General features: G+C 35.6%; 1 protein-coding gene across 2 annotated transcripts; it reads right to left on the bottom strand.

The window, feature by feature from the left end:
* Positions 1 to 262: 262 nt before the first annotated feature.
* Positions 263 to 27,181, bottom strand: LOC126366631 (elongation of very long chain fatty acids protein 7-like). 2 transcript variants are annotated; one of them, XM_050009821.1, is made up of 8 exons: positions 27,050 to 27,119; positions 7,154 to 7,205; positions 6,392 to 6,460; positions 5,387 to 5,574; positions 3,622 to 3,699; positions 2,919 to 3,008; positions 2,130 to 2,339; positions 263 to 1,451 (listed from the first exon to the last, which is right to left on the bottom strand). In XM_050009821.1, the coding sequence occupies exons 3-8, from the start codon at positions 6,444 to 6,446 to the stop codon at positions 1,011 to 1,013; spliced, it is 1,062 nt and encodes a 353-aa protein (XP_049865778.1). In that variant the 5' UTR covers positions 6,447 to 6,460; positions 7,154 to 7,205; positions 27,050 to 27,119; the 3' UTR covers positions 263 to 1,010. The 2 variants fall into 2 exon arrangements, with proteins under 2 accessions (XP_049865778.1, XP_049865777.1); XM_050009820.1 differs by lacking the exon at positions 7,154 to 7,205 and having other exon boundaries at positions 27,050 to 27,181.
* Positions 27,182 to 27,836: the final 655 nt, after the last annotated feature.

Genomic DNA, 27,836 nt, shown 5'->3' with positions numbered 1-27,836 from the left:
TAGGTAGGTACTGAATAGGTATTAAATTTGTGTATAGGCGAAATTACATTTCGAAGCCTTTTTGTGGAGATTCTAAATGTGGGTGGTCATTCAGACATCAGAATGACTGGCCATTTTTTAAATAAATTTTCTTATTTATTAATTAGGTAGAAAATATCTATACAAAGGTATTAAATAGTAGCTAAAAGGTATTGGATGTTAGTAATATTTTAAAGCTGATCTGTCATTTTGGGCAGTCATTCTGATGCTCACTAATAAAAGTAGTTTACAAAAAGAGCTTTATCAGAATCACATTTTGTCTGCGAGTTTCATATTGCTTTTTGCTAAGTTTGCCAGCGAATTTCCACCTAGTTACTGTTGCACCGAAATAGATTCGTGATTTTTTTAATTTTTACCTACAATTATTTTTAAGACTAATCTAAAAAGCTGATGGTCCCAAAGCCGTTAGGGATGCAGGGAAAAAGATTTAGGAAATACTTTCCAATTTATCCAAACTATTTACAGCAAAGGCAATTTACCCATTTACTACTTAAGTTAACAAATTGTGCGATTGGCAAGAAATATTCCTTTTTTAAAGCGCATATTCTCACTGGTACAATTTTTGAATTTATAATTTGCAATACAACCTACGATATGCTGATTTTCAAAAAATCTGCTCGTAGTAAAGTGCTTTACAATTTAATTCTAATATTGGATACTTAGAAGTTTCTTAATGTCCCAATCGTTTTTGAGTTCATTTTATGTTTACGTTCCTAAAGAACTCATAATTTTTAGTGACATGGTTTTACTTACAGTTAGGCGACTATAGCAATCTTCTGAATGAATCGAAGCAACAATCTTCTTAGACAATGTCATTGTTATAGTTGCTTAACTTATTAAAACTAAGTAACTTTAACCTAATCTTACAACTAAACATCCCTCGTTACGTATCCTACTTATTCAAAATTAAAATTTCCATCTTCATCACATAATCAGTCTCAATAAACCAACTAGCCGTAGTCTACGCAAAATCATTTCTTTATTATGCTGTCGAAATCATATTCCGCGCCATAAGTGGCCTTTGCTGTACGTCTTGTAAGGAACACTTTTCCATTCTTAATGTAGTCACCACAAGGCTTATTTACTTCGTACGGTATATCTTCTAGATTGGGAATATCTTTGCTATCACCCGCACACAACCCGTTTTCTTTTTTCTCACATTTTTCTTCTGTGACTCCATTTGGTTGACAGACTCCATTCCTCTTAACCCCATTTCTAGCCTTCTCATACTCTTCCTTGATTTCTTTCTCCGCATCTCTTTGTTTCTTGTAGCTCTTAGAATAGAAATTGAGGAATAGAAAGAGGAAGATGATCACGTTAGCTGATATAAAATAGGTGAATCCGACGGCGAATTGACAACGTGGGGAGAAGTGAGTCCAGCTGCAATATGCCAGCATCAGCACAAACTGGATCTGTAAATAAAAATGATATAAGAAAAATAAACCTTTTGCCAATTTTTGTTCTTAAGTTCATGTTGAGCAGGCTGCAGATAATGAATCTTCAGTTTAATACACAGTATACATTAATGTCATGTCATGACAAGAAGTGGCTATACGTATACTAGGTTACACATTTTCTCTGTGAGGAAACAGGAAATTTCTTTTCTAGAAGTCGCATATTTATGTATAATGTTACTGAAAAAGCTCTAACTATGGTCAATGTTAAGATTTGCTAAGTGGTGATAGTAAAATTATTTTTCTGAGATGGCTCAGAGATAAATCCTTTACTTAACTTAAAATAAGATGTTAACACGAACTTGTTACCGTATTTGAAGTTAAAAACGTGAGATTTCGCCCAATGATTCCAAAAGTGACTTATTTGAAAGTTATTCTTTAAACGAAACTTTGAAATTCTGAACTAATAATAATAATAACTATTATTTCTAAAATTTTGCACATCAATTAATTTACATAATTAATATAAAAGAACTTACATAATTCATTTTTGAATGAGGTCATTACCTATTAGAAACAAAAGTTTACAGCACCACATTTTTCAAATATGGCACCTACCATCCAGAAATTTCGTATATGCACTTACAGGGAGATTTTAAATATACGCGAACGGAAAGGAAACTGATCAGTACTTACCAGTTGCATCTTTGTGACGTACTTCTTCCACCACAGATACTTCTGGAACCTCGGTCCCAAGCCTGCCAGAAGATAGTAAGTATACATGACGACATGGACGAAGGAGTTCAGCAGAGCGAGGATAGCGCCTTCACCGCCAGCCGCGAACTTCAGGTAGCTCCAGGCGTAGAGAGCCATGATCACGTGGTGGTACACATGCAGAAAAGTAACCTGGAATTAAAAAAAATAGGATGTTATATAGAGGAGTTTTAGCGACGCTTCTCCTAAGGCTACAAAACAACTGCTATAAAATTTGTTCTCCTTTTTTTTTCTATGGTGAAGACCATACTATGGTTATGATTAATTGAAAATAAATTATTTTATTTTTTATTTTCTTTTGGTGTATTGGGTGTATGTACTATACATTGCTGTAAGTATACTGAATAGTTTGCCTGAGAACATTCGTCTCGAACCAAACAAAAGTAAATTAAAAAAATACTTAAGCAATACCTTTTAGATTCTTGTCCTGACTAATTCTTGCTACTAATTGTTAATTTAGTTAATTATTGTGATATACTTACACAGTAATAAGATATAAGTACATGTTACTACTAGACACTCATTCCCGCTGACAAACTAACAGTTTTGCAGGGCATTGCAAAATTGTATATTTAGTACTAAGATTTAATAAATAAATAAATATGAAGAAAGGTACAGGCACACTGCAGTTATGCTGTATTTTTGCATAGCTAGCAATGTAATAATATTTAATGTAAATGTTTGACATAAATGAATTTCAATAAATTTTACCTGATTATTTTTCTTGCGCAAAACGAAGAACACTGTATCAAGGAGCTCAGTGAATTTGGCGAAGAAATACCACCAGCCCACATCTAACAACTGGAAAATAAAAACATATATTATTATATAGTTGAAGATTGATTGTTATTACATAACACATACACAAAAAAAAACAATGAAAGCACAAAAGGCGGCTGGGGTTTCAATAGGCTACTTGACAACCTAGTCAAAAGAGATCTTTATTTTAATTTTTCGGTGTATTGGGTGTATGTACGGTCACGAGCACTAATATGGATACACTTTGGTACCATGTCACATTAACTTTTTTGACAAATTGAACTGTAAGTCTCACTAAATGACAAAATGTTAGTGCGACAGAGTCCTAAAGTGGGTACATTATATTGCTCATGACTGTACTATACATTGCTGTAAGTACGAAACGTCAAAACTAAAGTTTTCTTTGGAGTTTGTATGGAAATCTTGTACATGGGCCCAACAACAACACTGGAGAACAGAGGCCGTATAGCTACATAGTAATTTTAGATTTGATTCTGGAATTTACTAATTCAATGCAAATATTAAATAAAAACACAAACGCAAAGAGGTGGAATATGTTCCAAATCCCTCCGTTTGTTTGGGGAGAGCCTCGTGCCCAGCAATGTAAATAAATTATAAATTATTTCAAGTAAGTATGTTTTTGTACAATGCTTACCATTGGGTTTTGCGTATGGGACGGATATCGACACCCTGCGTAAAGTATTCCATCGCGAAACACATTTAATCTCAGAACCTGAAAAATAAATAATAAATTAAATGGAAAATAATAATTGGAGATTACAGAACCCCACAATAGGCTAGTTACCAACTAATCAAATCAGTTACTTTTTACTAAACGTCAAAACAAGAAATTACTATGGAATTTGTATGAAAAAGCACACTATGACGTCATAGGAAAACGTGATAAAATGTCTGTCTTCTTATCGTGTGGGTTGTGAGGTGGAATACCAGCCTCATCAACCCTGGTGTCAGGGTTATGACTGAGCCGCTAAAAGACCCTGACATGGCTCATGTAACGACTATTTACTTACATCAGTTAGTAGTAACCGGGACCAACGGCTTCACGTACCTTCTGAAGTACGGATCATCTTACTTTCGGATAATCAGGTGATCAGCCTGTAATGTCCTAACCAAACTAGGGATCACAAAGTGATTTTTGTGATTTCTCCCCACCGGGTTTCGAACCCGGAGCCTCCGGATCGTAAGTCCAACGCTGGACCACAGAGGCCTGAGGAGATGTCTGAATTATTTTTACGTTTTTCTTGATTAAAATTCACAAGTAAGTTAAATAGAAGAAAGAAAATGATGTTCTTTAGGTTTAGATCCGTCTTTATTTAGTAATCAGAATTTCGTAGTTTATTTTGAACCCCAGTACACGACCCAATTTCAGTGAATTCATAATAATAATGATAGTTCCCAAACCCCCAGAACGTCGGTCCACTAACCCTCATCACAATAGCCCAGTTTACTTTGTTCTCATAATACCCAATAGCCCTACACCTCTATCTATTTGGGTGCACTCCCATAGAGCATACAGGGATAATCACCGGTTGGTGTCACACCACATTTACATGAAATTGTCTTATTAGGCCTCTACGTGTTAGCTTCAGCCCCACGCATACCTTCCAAAAGTCGGTATGGATATCAAACAATAATAATACATAATTATAATACCCATTATGAGAACAGGCCTTCTCTCCATATATCTTTCCTTGTCTCAAATGCTAGGCTACGATACTTGCATTGCCTATTTGCCCTGGCATGGCAATCGATTAACTGAAATCGATGAGGACGTTTCAATATCGATAAAATTGATTTAACTGATAGTATCGATATAGTATTGACATGTATATTTAGGTTATTTAGGGGCTTAGAAAATAATCCTCTATTAATCGATATACAGCCCGTTATCGAGTAACGACTAGTGTTACTCGTTAATCGGCTGTATATCGAATAATCATTGAATTGAATTGTTTATTTTCTATAGATATTGAAAATTTCTCATCGGTTTCGGTTAATCGATTATAATATAATATTTTTTAAGATCAAATTTCAAATTATATTGATACTACAGATAGGGATATCGATATTTCGATATTTAAATAAGAGTTCGATAGGTCTCCCATAATACCAGCGCCGGCATTATGCTGAGGGAGATCCTTTTTTTATTTTGGGCGCCTCCATTGTATATTTAATGTCTGTATTATTTGTCTTTTTGTCTTTGTTTTTTTTTCTATTTTTTTTTATTTCTGTAATGTAAGTTTGTAAATGTGGCGTCCAATATGGAAATAAATATTTTCTTTCTTCTTTCTAATTAGGGGCTCCAAAACAGGTTAATCGATATATCGATTAATCTGCAACACTCCCTCGGACAGTACCTCCGACGTGATTATTATGTACTATGTATTTTGTTTTCTTACCTTAAGACAAATCATAGCTGCCAACATGACTTGGAAAGCGTTGTAGTACGTGAGAAGCTTGTTCATCTTCAACGGGGGCCTGTTCTTCATGATCCTCGGGCCAATCCTGATGAGGAGGAAGTACGCCACAATCACTGACAGGATCGGCATCGGACTCGACATCATGAACCATGAGTCTACCACTGCACCTAAGGAAAGAAGACGCATTTCCTTCATGAAAAAGTCGATCGACAAATTCTTATTCTGTCAGAATTCAAAGACTTTGTTCTTGATTCTTAGAAATCACATGAAGAAAAATTTAATTTGACCAGGCTGTATGGCTATGTTCCTTTGCCTGCTTCTTCTCGGGGCAAATTAAACAAAAAAAAAAAACTTTTTGTGAGTGTTTTGTTAAAGTGACAATACAATTTAGTCTCTTAGCGTTACAAGCTAAACTTTTGTTGCGGTCAAATAATATCACATTATATTATTTGCAGACCCAAATATTGATATTTAATTTTACGAACATAATTTATATTACTAGACAATTCTAATAGGTTACACAAGTTCAAGTTCATTATAATTATACCTTAGGGAAATACACTCTAGTAACTTGCCTGAGTGACGTATGTGATGTTCTATAAATAAATTTTCGGACTTATCGAACCAAGCCCAAATACAGCGTTTAGGGAATGAAGAACGTGTTAAAAGCCGTTGAATGGTTATCAGAGAATTTTGTGTGCTCTCTATAATATTGTGATGGCTCAATAATTTTGGTATGATGACCTTAAGAGTTAAAAAGTCCACATCGAACGAACTCATCTAAAAAAGCAATATTGTAAAAAAAAGTAAATGCGCAATTTCAACATATGTCAAATAGCAATATTCCTTTTTTAGATCAATTGCTTCAATGTGTTAAGAAGAAATTTGTTGATGGCTGTTAATCATTCGAGGGGGCCTTAAAAGGGGGCCTTACCGAACGATATAAATAATGTACCTATAGCTATTATAATAATATTCACTTACTTTTCCCAACTTTAAGGGAGTCCAGGTACCGGTCCACCTTCTCCAAATAACTCATTTTGGCTTCAATTTCTGGAAAAATAATGAAAAATATATTTTTTCACGCGCTTCGCAACGAATTCAATCGATATAAACAAAATGTACGTACCTAAGTGTCAAATTTGTTTTTTTAATCATTTTAATTTTTAATGGCCAGTGACATTTTAAATAAAGTTTTATCGATATAAAAACTTTTCGCACGAAATTATTTGATACCAAAGAGATTCAATACTTATGTTTCTTTAAATTACTTACGTATACGTATATTTGATTTCACAGCAGCTAATTATAACATGATACATACATAACATAAACATAAATAGCCTATATACGTCCCACTGCTGGGCACAGGCCTCCTCTTAATCAACCGGAGAGGGTATGGAGCGTACTCCACCACGCTGCTCCACTGCGGGTTGGTGGAGGTGTTTTTACGGCATTAGCATTGGCTATTAAGCCGGGACCAACGGCTTAACGTGCCCTCCGAAGCACGGAATCAACTTACTTTTTCGGACAATCAGGTGATTCAAGCCTGAAAAGTCCTTACCAAACAAAGGACAGACTGACAAAGTGATTTCGACAAACACACACACAAACACATAACATGATAATAATTATTATAATATATACTTAGTCATATTAGTGCAGATGTCGATACAAGAAAAACCACGTGCAAAAGCTTTATTAACGTTTAACTCATTAAAACAATACAATAGTCTACTAGCGTACCTTATAGAGCAGTTCTTTGAGGTGGAAATGTAACGTTACATTTGACAGTTATCTACAAAAACAATAACCGTTAAAAATGTGTTTTACAAAAGGTTTGCAACAGCTGTGATTTCAATATATCAATGTCATTCGATGTCCAGTCTTTGTACGGTATTCAATTCACAGTGTCTTGGAATCTATTCACGATGCACAAAAGTAGTGTGTGAAAAGGTGAAAACTATTACTCTGTGAGAAGATTGATTTTAGTGAACCAATTTTAGAACGAGTTTTGGATTCGAAACGTGTTCAAATCTCAAAAGGCACTCTACACTCGCATAGAGGGTCGCAACGCGTAAGAATTTACCTCAAGTATATAACATAATATTATTTTTAACTCTTATGTTTGTAAAGAAGATTTATGTCTGTTTTATTTATATAAAACTCTATTTAAGTTTTATACAGATTTATTTATACTTTATATGTATAAGTATATAGATATTTTGTTGTTGTAATTTTGAATGCCGTGTGTACCTGTAATAGGAACACATTCAAAAAAAATTACTTGAGACTTGAATTTTTTAACTTTACAATAATATTTTAATAATTAATTAATTAAATATATAAAATAAATAAACATAAAGATTTCTACACGTAAAAATAGTAGTCACACCGAGAAGCACGCATGCGTATAAAATATAATACTTTAACCATCGCGATAATAATCGAGAAAGCTCAAACGTCAGTTCCTTGTTGTATTTGCACTTAGGTCATGCGCAGACGCGTCTTAGACACAATAACAGCTCAAGATATCTTCAACAACGGTACATAAGATCTAACTGTTCTCAATCAGAATACTCAGCCTTAAGATTCACTTTTGATCGGATCCCTAGACTTTGTGATGTAGTTGTGAATATTTTGAATTTGCAACACCATGGCAGGTGAAATACTATGTTGGTCAGGCCTTTGTGTTGATAGCCTAGAAAGGTTTCTCGGTCAATCTGTTTCCTTCTGACATTGTAGGATGACATTATTGAAGCAAAAAGCTGGAAGGAGAAAGGTGGTCGTTCAATGGTCATTTGTTTAGCTATCAAGGGCGTGTGTCAATTGTCCGTTATTCTATGTCACCAGTTTAAAGGTCTCCACGCACATTGGCGGTAAGTACCGGGAGCGCTCATTCACAGCATGAGTTTGTTTGAAACTATGAGTACAGTCATAACTGTCATAAGCAATATTATTATGTACCCACTTTAGAACCGTATGGCACTATAATATTTGTCATTTTGTGAGATCAACAGTTCTATTTGTCAAAAAAATAAAAAATAATGTGACATGAAAAATTCTGATGACGTCATCTGAAGAATTCGGTGTGTAATATCACAACATCTGAATTTTAAAAATTTCAATAACGAAAATCGTCCTTCTCTGTATTTTTTTTGGCATTAACTACTTGGCCGGACAAATGGGGAACGCTGAAGGCTCTTACCCGGTAACTCTGTATTGTGAAAGATATAAAACTGTTCTAGCAGCGCCTGCGATGCCAAAGAATTTTGATCTACTTTTAGCATAAACTGCAAGAGCGATTTGCAAGATTATGTGCCTTGGAGGTTAATAAGGCCACATTGAAGCGATTCATCTGAAAATGCAGTATTAAAACACATAATAACGGGTTCTTACCGCGTTCAAATTAGGGACATGAGACTCCCGATATTTCGACACTGTTGCAAGTGCCATGATCACGGGATGACTGATGTGATTGGAGTAAAACAATGTATAAATGATATAAATGATAAAGTACTATATTGCTCCTTAGATGCCTTGTTTCCTTATGGTGTTTTAGACCCCCTGATAGATGATACGTCCAATGACGGACCACGATAATGGAAGTCCACGTGGACGAAGTCGTGGGTGGACAGAAAAGCTAGCCTACAATTGAGGGAACAATACACTGAATGGAAACTTTGAGGAAATTAGTAAGTAATTAACTAATACTTTCAGGGCGATGGACAATTAATGATTAAACGAACTTACCAGTAAGTGAAGTTCTATCATAATTATACGAAGTGCCTCGTCCGAAGAGATTAGTAACCTGAAAAGCTTAAATCATATGTAGTTACACGTATGTGGCACCACTCATGCACTGTCTAGTTGAGATAAGTATTGTATTTTTTTTTTTTTTTTAATGTGAGTATTCCTTTCCTAGTTTCCCCGCCAACTATCATCGGCTGTCATTAAGTTCAGAGTTATGAAACCCAATGTTCATTGACATTTTAGTAGCAAATATGGGCACTAGATAGGGTGGGCGGGTGTTACTAATCTCTTCGGACGAGGCACTTCGTATAATTATGATAGAACTTCACTTACTGGTAAGTTCGTTTAATCATTAATTATACTCGTGCCTCGTCCTCGAGATTAGTAACCTGAAAAGCTTAAATCATATGTAGACTTTGAGAGTCTGCGAAGGAAATGTCAATGAAAGCCTATATTCTGTAAACAATTACTAAGAAATGTTTATTGAATAGTTACAATCAAGTTTATAATCTATGATAATACTTATGTGTATACATCTAAACTATAATAGTCAAAACTATTTTAAGATAGCTGAATCAACATAGTATCATTTTAATCAAATTACATAATATGGCTAATTGTTGAGGATTGCGTTTGCGAATGCGGTTTCTTCGGAATTCAGCACTGTTCTATTGTAGAATTTACCAAAAACTCTAGAGCTACCGCTCCACCCTGCCGTCTTTCTGATCAGGTCCACAGACACACCGGTGCTGCGAGCCTTGGAGGTGGATGCGTGTCGCGTGCTGTGTGCGGTAAAGATTGAAACGTCTATCCCACTATCCTTTAATATAGATTTCACCCAGCGACTCAGTGACTGTGAAGTTATGGGTTTGAATGGCTTTCTGAAGCTAATAAATAGGCTGTTATTAATCCCCCTGTTTTGTTTGGTTTTATCTAAATAAGCAAGTAGTGTTTTAGAAGGACATATTTCGGGTTTTTCCAAGAAAAAGGGTAATGTTAGCACCGGTTGACTTGTTCCAGGTCTTGATGTTTTTATATGTGCCGGTATCTTTATTAAGATTTTTGTTTCTAATATTTCTATATCGTTAACGTTAATTTTGGCTAATGTTTGCATACGATGTGCAGTTGTAAGGGCAATTAGTACTGCGCATTTCTTAGTTAGGGTTTCCAATGGCAAAGTTTCATTGGGGTATTTTTGGCCTAACAGATCTAACACAGCAGATGTGTCCCACGTAATGTTGTATTTGGGTTGAGGGGGGCGAAGCCTAAATATTCCTTTAAAAAATCGTGAAATTCTATCGTCTTTAGCCATGTATGGACCAAGAATTAATGACATAGCCGAACGGTATGAGTTTAATGTACCATATTGACTACCGTGATTGTATGCCTCGGTTAAAAAGTATAGGACAGTTGGGATTGACGCTTCGTAGAGATTTATCTTATTTGTCAGACAGAAATTAAACCACTTCTTAAGGGCCACGTCATATTGCTTGAGGGAGTTTTCAGAGAGTGACGCGATCATGATGTCTACAGTGGAGGGTGGTATGCTGCGTCGCAGTAGCGCTGTCCGCACAACACTCCGGCAACCAGGGTAAGATTCGCCTGTATGTTGCGGGTGCTGGAATTGGATACAATAACATTCTCATTAGGTTCAAACTCTTTTAGTTTTGATAGGAGGAGACGATGGTACAGAGGGTACCATGGTTGAGTGGGCCATTTCGGCACGACCACGATACCCCTTGCTCTATCTGAAATTATTTTTCGCAGCGTTTTGAGTACAATAGCGAATGGCGGGAAAGCATAAAAGTAAAATCCTGACCAGTTTGTGGTAAAGGAATTGACAGCAAATGCGTCAGGATCACGATGCCATGACATATATTTTTTACATTTTGTATTAATTCTACTTGCAAAAATATCTATTTCTGGTTGGCCGAAACTGCAAGTGATGCTTTGAAATGCTTTATTTGATAAAGTCCATTCCACGTCCGGGTGGACTCTTCGCGACTCAGCATCAGCAATTTCATTGTCCGAAGACTTTATGTAGGATGCGTATATGAAAATATTGCGATCCTCGCACCACTGCCAAATGTCTTTAGCTACCTTAGAGAGATGCGGGAATTGAATCCCACCCATGCGATTGATATACGCGATTGCAGTTGAATTATCAACCCGTAGAAGAATCTGACAGTTACTAAGATTTTTAGCAAATATCTTAAGGCCGAAGAATGCTGCCAATAGCTCTAGATGATTTATATGCTTTCCGCGCTCCTCCTGCGACCACATGCCGCTGGCAGTATCGTTGCCACAGGCAGCCCCCCACCCGGTAGTTGAGGCGTCAGTATAGATTTCTGTATGGTAATTATCTATCCTGATTTGCCGTACAGAAGTGTCGATAGCCCTTATCCACCATGAAAAATCATTATGCAAAGTGTTGGGTATGATCATGTAGCTATCATAATCAGCGTGATCCTTTAGATTCAAGAACTTACACCGTTCAAATTCTTTTGTATAGAGCATACCATACTCTATTGCCGGGCAAGCAGAAATTAATAAACCTACTAATTGTGCAAATTTCCTAATTTTACACCTTTTGGTTTTCATGTTGTTTATTAATTCGGTTTTGATTCGAGTTGCCTTATCTTTCGGCAATGATACTTGAAATTTTTGAGAGTCAATTATATACCCTAAAAATTTGCAAGTCTGTGAAGGAATGAGAGCGCTTTTCTCCTCATTTATAATGAAACCCAGACTAGTCAATAATTTTGTCGTAATCGAAATATTAGTTAAACACTCTTTGTGGTTTTCCCCTAATAGGAATATGTCGTCTAAATAGACAGTAGACAAATAACCGCATAGCCGGAGCAATTTAACTATCGGTTTCATGATCTTAGTGAAGATATAGGGAGCAGTATTTAAACCAAATGGAAGGACATTAAATTCATAGATCCTACCTAAGTACATGAAGCGCAAGTATTTCCGCGAATGTTTATGAATATTGATTAGCAAATAAGCATCTTTTAAGTCCAGGTTAGCCATAAAACATTCTCTAGAGACAAGTTTGATTGCGGTACGTAAATCCTCGAGTTTGAAATGATCGGTGTTGATAAATTTGTTAAGATTTTTGAGATTCAGAATGAAACGCATCTTTCCATTTGGTTTAGGTCGTAAAAATATGCTTGAAAGAAATTGTCCCTTACAAGGTTTGCATTCCGATATTGCTCCGATTGTTATTAAATTTTGAATTGCTTCGTCAAAGTGCCTTCTTTCAGTACCAGAATAATTTAGAGTTCTAGGAGGACAGTCTTGAACGACAGGACTTGTAAAATTAATTTTGTAGCCGTCTATCCAGGATAGTATAGTTTTATCGTTAGTTAATAAAGCCCACTGTTTGTGAAAGAGATGTAACTGACCGGCGTACTTTACCGGATTTAGCGCCTCTGGTTCTGTTTCGGCTGATTGTACGATGGCTTGGACGAGCTGGCGTGCGGCCCAGTTCGAGTGTATCGGTGTGCTGGGCCCGGCGCCTGCGGGGGAGCTGCTTCGCGACCGCGCGGCGCTCCTTGCTGCTGCTGCTGCTGCTTCCGAGCTGGTGCCGGGCTCTTCCAGTTTAAATTTCCGGTCGACACCGGTGCCTTTGGTTTCGGTGGAGGTTTAGTCTTGAGCTCGGTTCCAGATTTGGTTACCGCTTTAGCAGATTTTAGAGTCTCTGCGAGGTCTTCCCCAAACAAGGTCTTATCAATTTTCGTGTTAACGAGGTGTTCCTTAAGTTCTCTTTTTATTGAAAAGATAGCGAAATTACGCCTAGTAACTGATTCGGCGTGTTGTATATCGCAAAGGATGCGACAGACATCCATAAGCTGTTTCGATCGGGAGCTGTCTTTATCTTTGGACTCGAGTTCTTTACTGAGTATTGTAGCTAGGCCGGAAATTGCAGCAGCCAGCTGTATTTGTCGAAGTTCTATCCCTTTGTCTCTTTTCATGACTGTTTCTGTTACAGCAGCTTTAATTTCGGGATTCATAGAAGGAGCACCGATTTTAATGCTGTTAGCTGGTATTAAATATTTATCATTGAGTTCTTTACGTGATTCTTTTGTCAGTCCAGCTGTTGCTACATGCTGAAGTCTAGACGCGAGCTCTGAGTGTATATCTTTCCCATACACCACTGTCGCGGAAGGATCGGCACCGAGAATTTCGAGGAGTTCAGTGTCTGAAGCCTCTGGAATTGGGTCCTCAGTGAGCCCTACTTCGGTTGCTGATGAAGTACTTTCATTAGTAGCTTCAGCTACTGTTGTCTCTGTGTCGGTATTTGTCACCAGAGTTTCTTCGTTTGGACTATCTGATTCTATTTGTGAATTATCCTTTATATCTTCAGCTGAAACGAAACCATTACCATATAGGTAAGTAATTGTGTGCTAGCGAAACAGTCCCACAAACTGCTCTGATTAGCGAAAACAACATACGGGTCTGTCCCAAAGACAGCCCTGATCATGATAGTAGTGGCCGCGAAACAGTCCCAAAAACTGTTCTGATTGGCCTTACATAAGTAGCTATAGCCGTTATTAGTACACATTTATAAGAAATTCGACGTTAGTTTCACCTAAAGTTTGTATAGAAATGATGGAAATCCTAGGTATTAATTACAACTTAAGTAATTGTCGTTGAGAAAACGATTTATTACATATGAAATGTAAATCACTATTAACTTATATAAAAGTGTCGCGCGCGATTCACTAGTTGACGTAAACAAGGTACATACCTGTATTTTTGTAGCTTGTGTCCCGAGAAGACGAACGAGAACGGTCCTTGTCTCGTAAGGGTGAACGAGAACGGTCTCTGTCTCGCGATGAAGAACGTGAACAGCTGTCCTTCTTTTTGTGTTTACGAGACCGTTTGCGATCCAACTCACGTTGAAGTTTTTTATTTTTCCACCTAAGAAATTCTAATTCCATGTCGTCCCCGCGTTTCTTTTTAGGCATTGCACTGAAAAGACTACACTTTACTTGTCGTAAACGCGAATAAATTCCAAGAAACGAATATTTTAACAAAACAAGTGTCGAGTGGTTGCGCACTGCACTGTGAATGGCAGCCGATGATAGTTGGCGGGGAAACTAGGAAAGGAATACCCACATTAAAAAAAAAAAAAAAATACAATACTTATCTCAACTAGACAGTGCATGAGTGGTGCCACATACGTGTAACTACATATGATTTAAGCTTTTCAGGTTACTAATCTCGAGGACGAGGCACGAGTATAATAGACTAAAAATAGCTCAATGGCGATTATCTACGTCAAATCAATCTTTCTATAATAATACCGTGCCCCGCATTAGTGCTAGTACATCGATGGATTTAATCGATTAACTTTTTTTTTCTTTTTTTCATTGAGTATCCCGAAAAATAACCAGTTATTCAACAATATTCTTCGTAAATAATAAAGTTTAACTATTAATACCACTACTCCCAAATACTACTAACTACTACTGTTTACTATTAATATGAGCTTACAATTTGATACAAAAATATTTTTAATTTCCAGAGGTCCCTAGTTTGGTTAGGACATTACAGGCTGATCACCTGATTGTCCGAAAGTAAGATGATCCGTGCTTCGGAAGGCACGTTAAGTCGTTGGTCCCGGTTACTACTTTTTGATGTAAGTAAGTAGTCGTTACATGAGCCATGTCAGAGGCTTTTGGCGGCTTAATAGTAACCCTGACACCAGGGTTGATGAGGTTGGCTACCTCACAACCCACACGATAGAAGAAGAATGGCAATAGGCTCGTCATCCATATGAGGATATTACATGGGACTTAAACGTAGCTGGTGAGGAATGGGAGCATGATGCTAAGAACTGTAGGTACGGTCACGAGTACTAATATTTATACATTTTGATACCATGTCACATTAACTTTTCTGACAAATTAACCCGTAAGTCTCATTAAATGTCAAATATAATAATGCGATAGGGTTCTAAAGTGGGTACATGATATTACTCATGACTGTACAAGTTATTATGACTCCAATGTGTCTGCGTGGTTCTTTGTGATTCGTAAGTAAATTCAGATTGTTTGTATTGTAGAACGTTTTCACATCGTGATTATAAACAATTATTTATGGTTTTAGCTTGAATTTAGGTACCTATTTAGATATAATTTGTTAATATGACGATTCCTTAAGTATGAAATGAAAAATGAAAAAAAAAAAAATGAAAAATGTTTATTTTCTTTTACAATAAAGCCTTAACTACTGGTGGATTGGGGTCTCCATTTAAGCGACATAGCCTGTGTTTGGAGGCCCCGCTCTTCCATTATTACAAATAAATTGTATGTAAATAAAGCAGTGTGGTAGGTTTAAAAAAAAAAAGACAAGTACTACGGCATGCAGATAGAATATATATCAGCACACCCAGCCCTACGATGTATAAATCTTGGGATCAGCACATATTACTAGGACATAACAGGAATAGACTACTGGGTGTGCCGAGTATAACACTAGGTAACATATTTTAACATTGGATAACACGAAAAACTATTCCAATGAGTGAGATTGATCAGCGCAATTGATTGACGGCGCATTGGCGCCTCTGCACTGTAAAGTCGTGAAATGTAAATAAATAAATAAAAAATAAATAAATAAATAAATAAATAAAAAATCAGTAGGTGTCGTGTGCATTGCACAGTAAAGTGCGTGTGTGTGTGAGTGTTTGAGTGTGAGTGTGTGTGTGTGTGTGTGTGTGTGTGTGTGTGTGTGTGTGTGTGTGTGTGTGTGTGTGTGGTATCTAAATGAGAATGGTGTATAAGGCGCGGTTTGTGGGTGTATGAGAATCATACTGCAACAATCATGTAATACGATCCAGTAAAGACTCGATAACATCATAAGTTTGAGCTTGAATCCATTTTAGTAAAAGTGTTTTACATTCGTAATATTTTTTATCATATATATATATTTCTTTATTTATTTTATTGTACAAAAAGGCAGAACGTGAATTAAATTGCCTAGTAGCAAAGACAGTTTTAGTATGAGGTACTTCAACAACAATATCCTTACGTCGCTTTTCCTTTTTACGGATGTCGAAGGGAAATGATTTGTGGGCTTTTAGGATAGTCATTGTTATATATAATTTTCTGACAGATAGTAGGCCACTGATGCGATATAATTCTTCAGTAGTGAAACGTCTCTTCTTAAAATACATGACCTAAGTATACATACAAACCTTTCTGGTTTTTGTTACACTGTTTTGTTTGTGTTTTTGTATATGTTTCCATAATAAAATAAGAAAAAAAACTAGAAATATGAAAAAAATAAATAGTGTTTTCAACTGTTTACTATCCTAGGTATGTTGTAGAAGTTGTTGGAATCAAAATCGTTTGCAAGTTATTTTCTGATTTCTGAGGCGCACTAGCAATTACGAGTTTGAGTGTGCGTGTAAGTCTGTGGTATAAGTTCTACCAACTGTACCCCTATGATTGGAATCAGATCGATATGTCAATTTGTTTGTCGTTTGACGTACTTAGAAGTTATTTTTATATTCCATAGTTTCCATACCCCATATTTAAGCCTAAAGTTTGATACTTTAACAATGAAGGACTTTCCGACGTTCCGATGGAGCTGTACAGAGTTGCATTCGTTACCTTCTAATTGGGTCGTGTACTAGGTTTAAGATAAATTATGAAATTCTTATTCCAACATAAAGACGGATCTCAAACTAACGAAATATATATTACTTTAGCATGGAAAATGCTGCACCGACAAGAGCGTGGCTATTAAATTGATGATGATGAACTTGTTTATATATTTTAATCGAGAAAAACGTAATAATAAGCCCGACATTTTAACACGTTGTTCTATGACGTCACAATGTGCATTTTCATTCAAATTCCATAGTAATATCGTGTTTTGACGTTTAGTAAAAAGGAAACTGTTTTGTCTAGTTGAAAACTAATAATCATGAATAATAGACATATGAATCTTTGTTTTTAGGTATAAATGATGACCTTTGTTATTACACCCAGACACAACATTCATGTCTTCCACCCATTATTATTCTGATCAAAATACAGATAAGCAATATACTTATAATTACTAGAAATCTTCTTCTTCATTTATCGTGAGGGTTACCGTAGTTGATAGAAGAATAATATAATTAAACAAAGGAACGACAAATAGCATAAGCCGCTTAGCTTAGATTGAGGTATGCAAAACAATCGAATATATTTTTTGCTTTAACAACTATGGCAGGCGTTTTATTTTCTGCCCAGTTGCTTAGTTTTCCCAAGAACGGTATTTATGTACTCTATCGGGCGAGTTCCTGGTCTGTTGTGAACGTAACTCAATATTAATTTTATATTTAGTTTATTTTATGACGTTCAGAGTAGAGAGTTAATTATAAGCGCAAAATTATTCGGAATTCGTTTTCTGCCAAAAAATTGTTAATCAGTCAAAATAAAAAATAAGTATATTTATTTTAAAGCATCTTAGGCTGACTTTTATTTTCAGTTTACCATTTTATAATATATCTTTGACCCAGTAATCTAGCCTAGTAATTGATACGAGAATTTTTAAACTTTTTTTCTTACCCTTCGAGTATTAAAGGTAAGGGGGCATCGCGTGACCGAAATCGTCAAACCGAGGGTAAACACTCGAACAACGAGTAAAGACTCGTTGTAGAATTACTAATGGGGTAAATCGTGAACCACAGGAAACCTTATAAACAGTTCCAGATTGAGTATTTATTGAGCATGTTACATTTGGTTTTAGTAAAATGGGACCTGTCAAATCTTCAAGTTAGGTAAGCGGACCTCGTGAAAAACGGGATAACTTTAGGTAGATGATATTTATTTTGTTTCATGTAAACTCTTCGTAGTGTTCTTGGTTCTTGGTATTAAAGAGAATGCGAACGTTGTGTCTTATAAGAAAGTCAAAGAATTACCCTTTGATAGACAAGAATGGAGAGTGCTGCACCGACAAGAGCGCGGCTCTTAAATTAGTGATGATCATGAAAGTTTAGTTACACTCCATACTAAAATATCATTCTTACCGTGTGCGTCAATGCAACCGAGACACACTAGGAATACTAGTGCAAACTAAGGATCACAAATTGAAATTAAATATATATACATTTTTTAGTACAGTTAAGGCAAGATATTCGATAAACTGGCTTAGTTTCAGGTGAGTTCAAAATCTGGTGAAATTAAACTCTAGTAACCTAAGCATAAGCCAGCTAACCCAAAATGTTTCCGCTGAACACGTTCAACGCCACGCAAAAAAGTTGGTTGTTTCATTTAAGCCATAGGGGACACGGGTGAGCCAAACTGTGTTAACCTATTCAGGTCGCGGGGGTCACCCGTGAGCCACGAGATGGTTTTGATTTTTTAAACACGATTTACAGGCCAGAACTTATGGCGGGGATAAGTTTCAACAGTATTCAGGTTCAAAAATTATTGCTTTAGGCCTATACTGGGATTCGAACCTGAGACTTCAAAGTGAGAGTCTAGAGTTCTCCACCTGGGCTACCACGGCTCTGAATTTTTGGTAAAGGGCTTAGAGCTCTATCTCACTTGGACACCACGGTGGCGCCACCACGGTTACGCTACTAACATAAACATAAAAGCGTAAAATCTACTCTTTATAAGCCGCATAGCGTTTGAATAAGATCTTCAACACCGCATTGCATGATAGTTTTTTTGACTACTGCGCAAAACAGTTGTTGCAGTAGACACCTACATTATTATACCAAACACGAATACATCGTAACACTTACCTATTTCATGTCACTAACGATTTACCACTAATGTAACACCTAAATAATCTAAAACTTAATTTTATTTTTTAAATATATTTTACCTTAAGTTTTAAATTTTATTTATACAATATTTATAAAATGAAGCTTAAAAATATCTTTATTAATTAAATAAAATAGTGACAGTAGTAACATAGTCAATTATTTGTTAATAAAAAATTAAAAATGTTTAAGGTAAAGTACTTAAGGTTTTACATGATTAATTATACACTAGTATAGTCACATTTTGATTTATTACATAATTTTTTTTCGACTGTGTCAAAAACTACTACAGCTTCTCACAAAGTGTATATTTAGTTGCTGTAAAGAAGGATTTGTAAAGGTTTCGTTGTAATATAGAGCTATGGAAACCTAAATAAAATTAAGAATAGCATAGGTAGGTAATAGGTACCACTGTACTCTACTCTGCTTAGTATAATATTATAGTCTATTGTAACATATCGTCTGAGGATTGTGCATTTATGATAACAATACTGTAGTAATAAAGTAATCCTTGGCAGTAATACCAAGCTATATTAGATACTGTGGTTCCGTACGGGCACTTCAATTAATACTTAAACCGCTTCATTATAAAATGAAGACTAAATATAATGGTGCTGATTCTAGAACACACCACTTAAATTTATTTTAAGCTATACCTGTCATTTTCTTATCCGCCGAAAAGGAAAGGGACGGGTTGTCGACCGGCATGACATTTATAGAACACTCGTAAATTTTTGGCAGATATTTAAAAAACCCTCTCAAAATGTTATATTGGCTAATGACCCGTCAGAATTAAGTTGACAGCACACATCAAACGGGTTGCATATCAGCGAGATTCTTATTTTAAACGCCCGGGTAAAATAAAATTAACATTTGTCAATCATCCGTCAATTTCCTTTTCGGTGGATAAGAAAATGATATAACTTAAAATAAAATTAGGAGCCACTAGCAGGTTTAAAATATAGCCCGCGCCATGAAAGAAGTCCCACGGCTGCGACGGTAGTAGTGCCTCAGATTCTGCATAGAATGTATGAAAAATATAAATGTATTTTGACTAGCCAATTAGTTGCATTAAAATTTGTGAACTATTTTATAAATCTAGTATTATCTTGTTTTCGTTTTGTAGTAAAGGGTTAGGTCTTTGCAATTACCATAATTGAAAACATTTACATCCAGACAATATTATGAACTATCTTATTCGATTCAGAAGCGAAAATGTCTTGGGATTTCTGTCCACTCCATTACAGATCATATTATACGTATGTAAAAGCGACAACAAGTTCATTTCAGAATTGCACAGCAGTTCCTTTCACCTGAGTGTTTAAAAAGCGCTCATCATTTAGAAATGCAATATTGCAATTTGACATTTCTTGACATTGCGCACTTACTTTTTATTTTTAAATTATGAAATTCTGATTACTAAATAAAGACAGATCCAAAAGTGACAAAAACTTCGTTTTTAAGTAAGTACTTAATAAAGAAAAATGTAAGTTATTACTTATTATTATAAGTGCGATATTTTGCCATATTTTTCTATGACGTCACAGGTTGTTTTTTCATACAAATTCCATAGTCGTGTTTTGACGTTTAGTAAAAAGTAACTGATTTGACTAGTTGGAAACTACCTTATTGCAATATTGCTTTTAAGATGAATTGCTTCTATGTGGCCCTTTTAAACTCCCTGGTCTATTGAGTGTGGTTTTCCATTCACTCTTGAGGTTAATAATAAATGTGTCTCAATTCAATCTGGTGACGTTCCCCCGGGACCCCAGTCGATAACTGTAACTTTCTAAATATTTCAGGTGTACTGCATTCGGGCAAAATGTCGCATTGCGACAGGATTCACTTCCAATTGCCCTTGAACTTTCTATGCAAACGGAAAGTAAATAGTGAAGAAAGGTGGATCTGTCTGTGATTGCACCTGCTTAGGTAGACACGCGATAGAACAGTTCGATGGAATAAAATGGGTTAGTTTAAGGTCGGTTTATTTGAATTTTGTATTATTTTTTATGTCTGTGTTGCTGGATTACGTACTTATAACCTCTGAAACTGACAGTGACGCGGCTGGGAAAAAATACAATACTCCCTAGCCGGAACCCTTTTAACATAAGAATGGAAAACCGCGTTTGGAAAGTTCAAACATCTTATGTCGCGGCGGCACGGCGACCGCGCCGCGCGGTACGCGTTATATGTCGAGGGCTTCAACCAATCGCCGTACGACGTCTATCTACTTAGATAGCATTCGCTGCGGTTATTGGTCGAAGCCCTCGATATAATTCACGCCGCACGCAACGTGTGCAGGCCCGGCTGGCATTTTTATGTTTCAATTTTTTTTTATGAAACTCAGTTATAAAATAATATTCTCGTTGTTTGTCTGTTACCTAATCACCGTATCGTGAAATCAACCGATCCTTATAGATTGATTTTGTTTGGTTCTCTATTGTTAATTTATTTGACGTCACTTTTAAATCATTGAAACGTTTTATTAGTTATTGTTAAACGAGTTTCCTTGAATTCCATGACATCCGTAAATAAAAAATAAAAATCCATTTCGATTTTGTTCTGAAAATAAAAACCGTAATTTGTTTACGAATATTTCCACGCATGAGTCCCTTATTTAATAGATACCCTTTTGCGATATGTACTTATATCTAAATTACTATTATAATTATGATCGTACAAAATATTATTACCACGTATTTTGTATGCTTCCGAATACATTTATAATCGCTTAGAAACAGTGCCGAAAAATATCAGCAATTGAAGGAAGAGGTAGTTAAATATTCGCGGGGCCTTAGCCAATTTGACATGTCAACTTATGTCAGTCTCATACATTTTTTTACAGTCACTGTCGCTTTTCGAATTAATTTGCAACTTGGCTGTGATGATTAGGGGGGTTAAAATGATAATGGTGTTCTTTTGTAAAGTGATGATTTGATCATCATCACAAAGAGTGGCTCAAACTTCGATAAAAATTAGATTTAAAAAGAAAAACCCCTCAAGTTTTAGAAGTGATCAATCAGCTTGGGCCAGCTATCTATTTATCTTCGCGATAGACCCGTGATACTATGCCATGTTATGAGGAGCTCGGTGGCGCAGCGGTAAACGCGCTCGGTCTGCGATTGTTGAAGTTAAGCAACTTTCGCAAAGGCCGGTCATAGGATGGGTGACCACAAAAAAAAAGTTTTCATCTCGAGTTCCTCCGTGCTTCGGAGGGCACGTTAAGCCGTTGGTCCCGGCTGCATTAGCAGTCGTTAATAACCACCAATCCGCACTGTGCCCGTGTGGTGGTTTAAGGCCCCATCTCCCTATCCATCCATAGGCCCGTGCCCCAGCAGTGAGGACGTTAATGGGCTGGTGATGATGATGACTATGTTATGTTATGTGAAATTTCTTCATCTACCCGCATTGGAGTAGCAATGCGGTAGAGTTTGCTGCTTACAATATATATCCTCAGGTTTGCGGCCAGTAATCAGACATGTATTATTTGCTTAAGTATATTTTACAACACATTTAAAAAGGGACTTTCTAGAGGGATTTTCTATTCTCCACAAAAATATAGATGGCCCTATACACGTTGCCAGCGTTTAAACTTCTAATTTCATTGATAACAGACATAATAGTTTTGATGATATTATGCATCTTTATTTTTGATGACCGTTGTTATTACACCCTCGCGCAACGGCTCTCCCACCCATTATTATTCAACATAATTTAATCTTTTTTTTATTGTCTGTAACTTTGCATGTGCAGAGTGTAGCTTGTAACTCGTCCATAATAAATAAATAAATAAATAAATAAACATAAAAAGAAGCAACATAGCAACATAATTCTAAACATATCTGATCCAAATATCTAGCTTCAGCCATTACATTATATTTTATTTTTATGCACCCGACCAATAAGGAAATAGGTAATTATCACGTTAAATTTGAACAGCGCCATCTGTATATTTTTTAGGAACGTGGCCTGGAAAGTCCCTCATTCCAAAGAAGAAATTTGTAAATGCGTCACTAAAATCTACCTATGTATTTAGACGGATGATGTAAAATTTACAAAACATTATTAGCATTTTTCATTGACACAAATTCTATTGTGTTGCTTGATATAGGTTAGGTAGGTACGCCTATCTTTCAGTAAATGAAAGTTTCGTAATCTATTGAACGACTTCAATTAGCATTGTGGAGGTAACAACGATTCAACTTTGACCAATTCTTGTCTATACAGGATAGGTAGGAATGTATGTTTGATATTTCGCAAGCGAAAAAAGTCGCTATAGTGGAGTCAATTAAGGGTTTCACTTTTTTATTTGCCAGGGACAGGTCGATTAGATCAGGGTAGTTTTTTACATTAAGTATAATCAGAAACACGACGTTTTCCAATTAGTACCCCTAAACCGGTTTTGCGTTTGTCCGTTTGTCTGTCAGAGGGTCTCGAAGTTCAACCTTAAAAAAGCCCTATCGTTTGAACCATATTTTGATACCTGGTTGAAATTTGCACAGACTATGCATTGCTGTAGCAGATATTCAAGTAATAAAAAAACCAGAAACCGAAAAATGAAGAGGGTCACAACACAAACACCTTTTTGGCCTAGCTCGCTAAAAAATACGACAACACATAATAATATGATAGTACATTATTTGGCACAAAAATAGAATTCACTCTAAACTAGATAAAAAGTATTAAAAAAAAACAAAATTGGGGAGTATTAATAACATAAGACGATATTTTCAATGTATTTTCATTTCTTACTTTGTAGTAAAACATTAATACCTATTACCGTCAAACTTAATGCCGTAGTTGTGTATATTTTGAAGTTTAAAATAAAAAAAATATATTTCATTGAGGAGATCCCAATATATTATATACAACAAAAAATATACCAACATAGTATTAGCTCTATAATAATATTAATAATACACATAAGCGTCAAACTTGGTGTATTGTAAACTGTAAGGCAGAATAACAAGTAAGTACTTGATAAAAAAAAGTTCACGAATTGATAAGTAGGGCAAGTCTACCCGTCTAGGTGAATGTATTAAATCTAACTACAATGACATCGTTCGCATGGACATTTGGCTCCTACGGCGTGCTTGATATTCTGCCAAACATTTATTTCTATACCGCTGAAAATTCATTTAGGACCACTTTTGTGCCTATAGTTATTTCTACCTCTAACCTATATTTGATACTAGCCTTTCGCCCGCGACTTTGCTAATTGCGCGCCGCGGCACGTTTTTTCACATCCCCGTTTTCTTCTCTTTAGAATATGATTTTCGGAATTAAAACTATGATAAGTCCTTTCTCAGGTCTCAAAATATCTCTCTAAAATTTTATCTATATCAGTTCAACGGTTTAAGCGTGAAAAGGTAACAGACAGCTTTTATATTAGTACGGATTGTTGAAAAAAATTAAATAAATGAGCAATTTACAGTGGGTAGTTTGAGTAGGTGTTTAATACTTAATAACATATCACGTTTTAAAATAAAAATATGTAAAAAAATGTATTGTGTTAAATATATATACATAGTATAGTATATTTGTATTTAATATATTTGTCATCATCATCATCATCAGCACGGGCTTTCCCTATGGATGGATAGGGAGATCTGGACTTAAACCATCACGCGGGCTCAGTGCGGATTGATGGTTATTAACGACTGCTAATGCAGCCTGGACCAACGGCTTAACGTGCCTTCCGAAGCACGGAGGACCTCGAGATGAAAACTTTTTTTTGTGGTCACCCATCCTATGATCGGCCTTTGCAAAAGTTGCTTAACTTCAACAATCGCAGACCGAGCGCGTTTACCGCTGCGCCACCGAGCTCCTCATTATATTTGTATTTGTTCCAAATTCAAATTTTAAATTTCATTAAACTCGCGCTTTGTTGAAAGAAATATAAGTGTAAAAAATAATAATAATAAAAAAGTTTATTTAGGTAAAATCTAAGTGTAATTGTCGTTATTATGGGCCATGAGCTGATCCGGCCTGATCCCTAAGACTTCGTAACATTAAGTTCTCTTCTGATTACTTGTGGTTCTGCCCAACCCATTAATAAGCATGCCCTTATACTCAAGTTTATTGTGTTTGTGTTGTAAACTAATCTATAAAGTGTTCCGGTCAATGATACCGACCCAGCCGGCGAGGTCGACGATCTACATCTTCGACGTTTCGTCGCCGTAAGCCGTAACTTTAATACTCAAATTCAAAATTTTGTTATATATTAATATATATTTTTTTTATTTTTACGAATAAATAAAAGAAGAAACGGAGAGAAGGCATTGCCCTGCAGCGGGTAATCGAGACTGATATTAAATAATAATTTCCAAATACTTATCATAACATAACAAATGCTTTATTGCACACACAGGAAAAACAAAATACAAAACAAAAGAGAAATAGAAATTACTACTACTTCTAATTTCTTTTAAAGAAATTTCTTCTTTTTTCTTTTTTTCTATTTTTTTTTTAATTTAATGGCAACATTTGCAATATATTTTATTTAATATATTTTTTTCCGAACCCGCAGTTGAGCATCGTGGTGGGGTAGGTCCCATACGATCTCCAGTTGACTTCATGGGCCCTGTGCCTATGACACTATAAGAGTAAGTACAATGGCTGTTTATGTTTCTTGAATGGTTTTTTTTTTACTTTTATCTACTAAATATAAAGTACTAACCTTAAAAACGAATATTATAATTTTTGGTGGTTACTGAATCTATAAATTGTTTTATTTTCAGGCAAGTAAAGTCACAAACGAAACTGATAAGTGTTTTTTCTTTTGAAAACGGCACATTTCACGGATATAATTTATCAAAGCACTGACGCTATCGCTGGTTTCATTTCAGTCCTGAAAAACTATTTTCAGACGAAAGCGGAGAATGACAACTTGAATAGAGCCTGAAAATGTTTGAAAAGGTTTCGAGAGAGCTTCCTAACAGCTTTCAGAAGAGGGATATTTTGTATAAGAATTTTCTGTTTTATTTCAATAAAGACTTTCTTATCTTAGACCTATTCTAGACGTAAAGTGCTCCTAAGCTATTTTAAACTATCACGTCTTCGATAAAAGTGGGGATAAATCCAGGTATTTGGCACACATATGTATTACTTATAGATAAATATTATCTACTAGAGTTGTATGAAAAACGTACTATTTAGCATTACTTCGTAAAATTTAATATTATATCACTTTTAAAGAAACACGTACTTTATATACGTACCTAAAGTAAATATTTTTTAACAAATACTTACCTTATTTATTGTTTTAATCATGTATCGACCCGGTAAAATAGTTTCCTACGTACCTATAATTTGCCAAACGATTACTTATTTCAATGTTTTGTCACACACGTCGAATTTGCAGTATTTTCATCTGTAAAATTTTGACTTTCCTATTGTTAACTCTATTAACATGCAATGTATGTATTACTCTAGTTATTTAAACGAAATCGTGCTTAACATCGTAAAATTTACATCAAGCTCAATTCGAATTCAAATTCACGTACTCAAGAAAGGATATTCGCGAAAATCGAACGAAACCAATTCATACGAGAATTTTCTCTGATTTGGGCACGTTGTCATTATAAAACTACATTGTTGACCAAATGTATCGGTTTAGTAGCGGAATTTTGCGCTTAATAATATCTAGTTCACATAAACTGTTAATAGAATAGTCCGTACATCTAGGTTGGTACACCGGTTTAAATCGAATTATGTAATTTTTCCGCCCTACTTTAAGAGACTTAACATAAATTTTCAGTCACTTAAAGGGAGTCACTCAAAGCGATGTTACATAATGAAAAACAAAGACGTTTTCATTATAGAATTGTTATTATATAACGTTTAGCTACTTACCTATCATTTTTTTTTTAAATCCGCAGTTTTTGAAAAAAAAAGTTTAAGTACTTCTTTTTGTTACCAATACCGGCGAATTTAATTTCTAAGTTCGGTAAAAGTAGCCTAAATAAACAAATCAAATCCCTATTTTATCAAAAACTTCTTCTACATAACACGTTACGACACTGGCCATTAAAAATATGTGTTCTTCTTTCACAATCTATTCAGAAAAAAGATAAAAATAAGGTTGAATAATTCAAAATATAAAAACTTACTGTTCGATTTTCAAAACTGTCGGTACGAAACAGCTGGTACGCCACCCGTGCGACGGTAACGAAGTATGGCTCAACACTGCGGTACTATCGACCCGTCGGCATATAAAATAAGCGAACAGCACGCAACGTTAGACATAAGTTCTTTAAGATTGTCCTAGTTTTTTAAACTAATATATATATTAAAAAATCTACAACTCAAACAAAACATTCTATAATTATAAACTAATGCAACAAAGTACTAAGAAGACATTTCCACAGCGCTTACGAACGATTTTACTCGAGATAAATCTGGCAAAGATTATGTATGAAAGTAAAGTTGATGTTTACTTATCTTTCAAATGTTGAGATAGAAAAAGAAGGTCTGAAAATGTTGAATGTTTAAGCATACTTCGGATTCTAAATAAGATTGAATGTTTAACAACAACTCGTTCTCTCTCTCTCCTTGGCATTTATTATTCCCATCTGATGGTGGGGTCTGCCTTCTTCGTACTTCTCTTCCACTTCGCTCTATCGGACGTGTCGTTCTCGGAGACATTGCACATACACAGGTCCTTTTTGACCACATCCGCCCATCTTGTTTTGGCCGTCCTCTTGGTCTAAGCCCTGGTATGTTTAGATTGGCTGTAACGTTACCCACATAATCTGGAGGTCTTCTTTTTACGTGCCCAAACCAACGGAGCCTGCTCTCTTGTAGCTTTTCGGAGATGTCGCGTACGCCGAGACTGCCGCGCACGTATTCGTTACGGATTTTGTCGAGCATCGTAACAACAACTCGTTAACGGATATA

Source organism: Pectinophora gossypiella, chromosome 5 (assembly GCF_024362695.1).
Source record: "Pectinophora gossypiella chromosome 5, ilPecGoss1.1, whole genome shotgun sequence".
NCBI classification, from domain to species: domain Eukaryota; kingdom Metazoa; phylum Arthropoda; class Insecta; order Lepidoptera; family Gelechiidae; genus Pectinophora; species Pectinophora gossypiella.
The sequence above is the reverse complement of the archived record's forward strand: the minus strand, read 5'-3'. Positions and strand labels throughout refer to the sequence as shown.

Coding starts and splice junctions, on each gene's coding strand:
- LOC126366631 (XM_050009820.1), bottom strand. CDS start 6,446: ATGAGTTATTTGGAGAAGGTGGACCGGTACCTGGACTCCCTTAAAGTT. Junction 3,700..5,386: donor CAGCTATGATTTGTCTTAAG/GTAAGAAAACAA, acceptor TTTATTTTTCAG/GTTCTGAGATTAAATGTGTT. Junction 2,340..2,918: donor TGCGCAAGAAAAATAATCAG/GTAAAATTTATT, acceptor TTTTAATTCCAG/GTTACTTTTCTGCATGTGTA.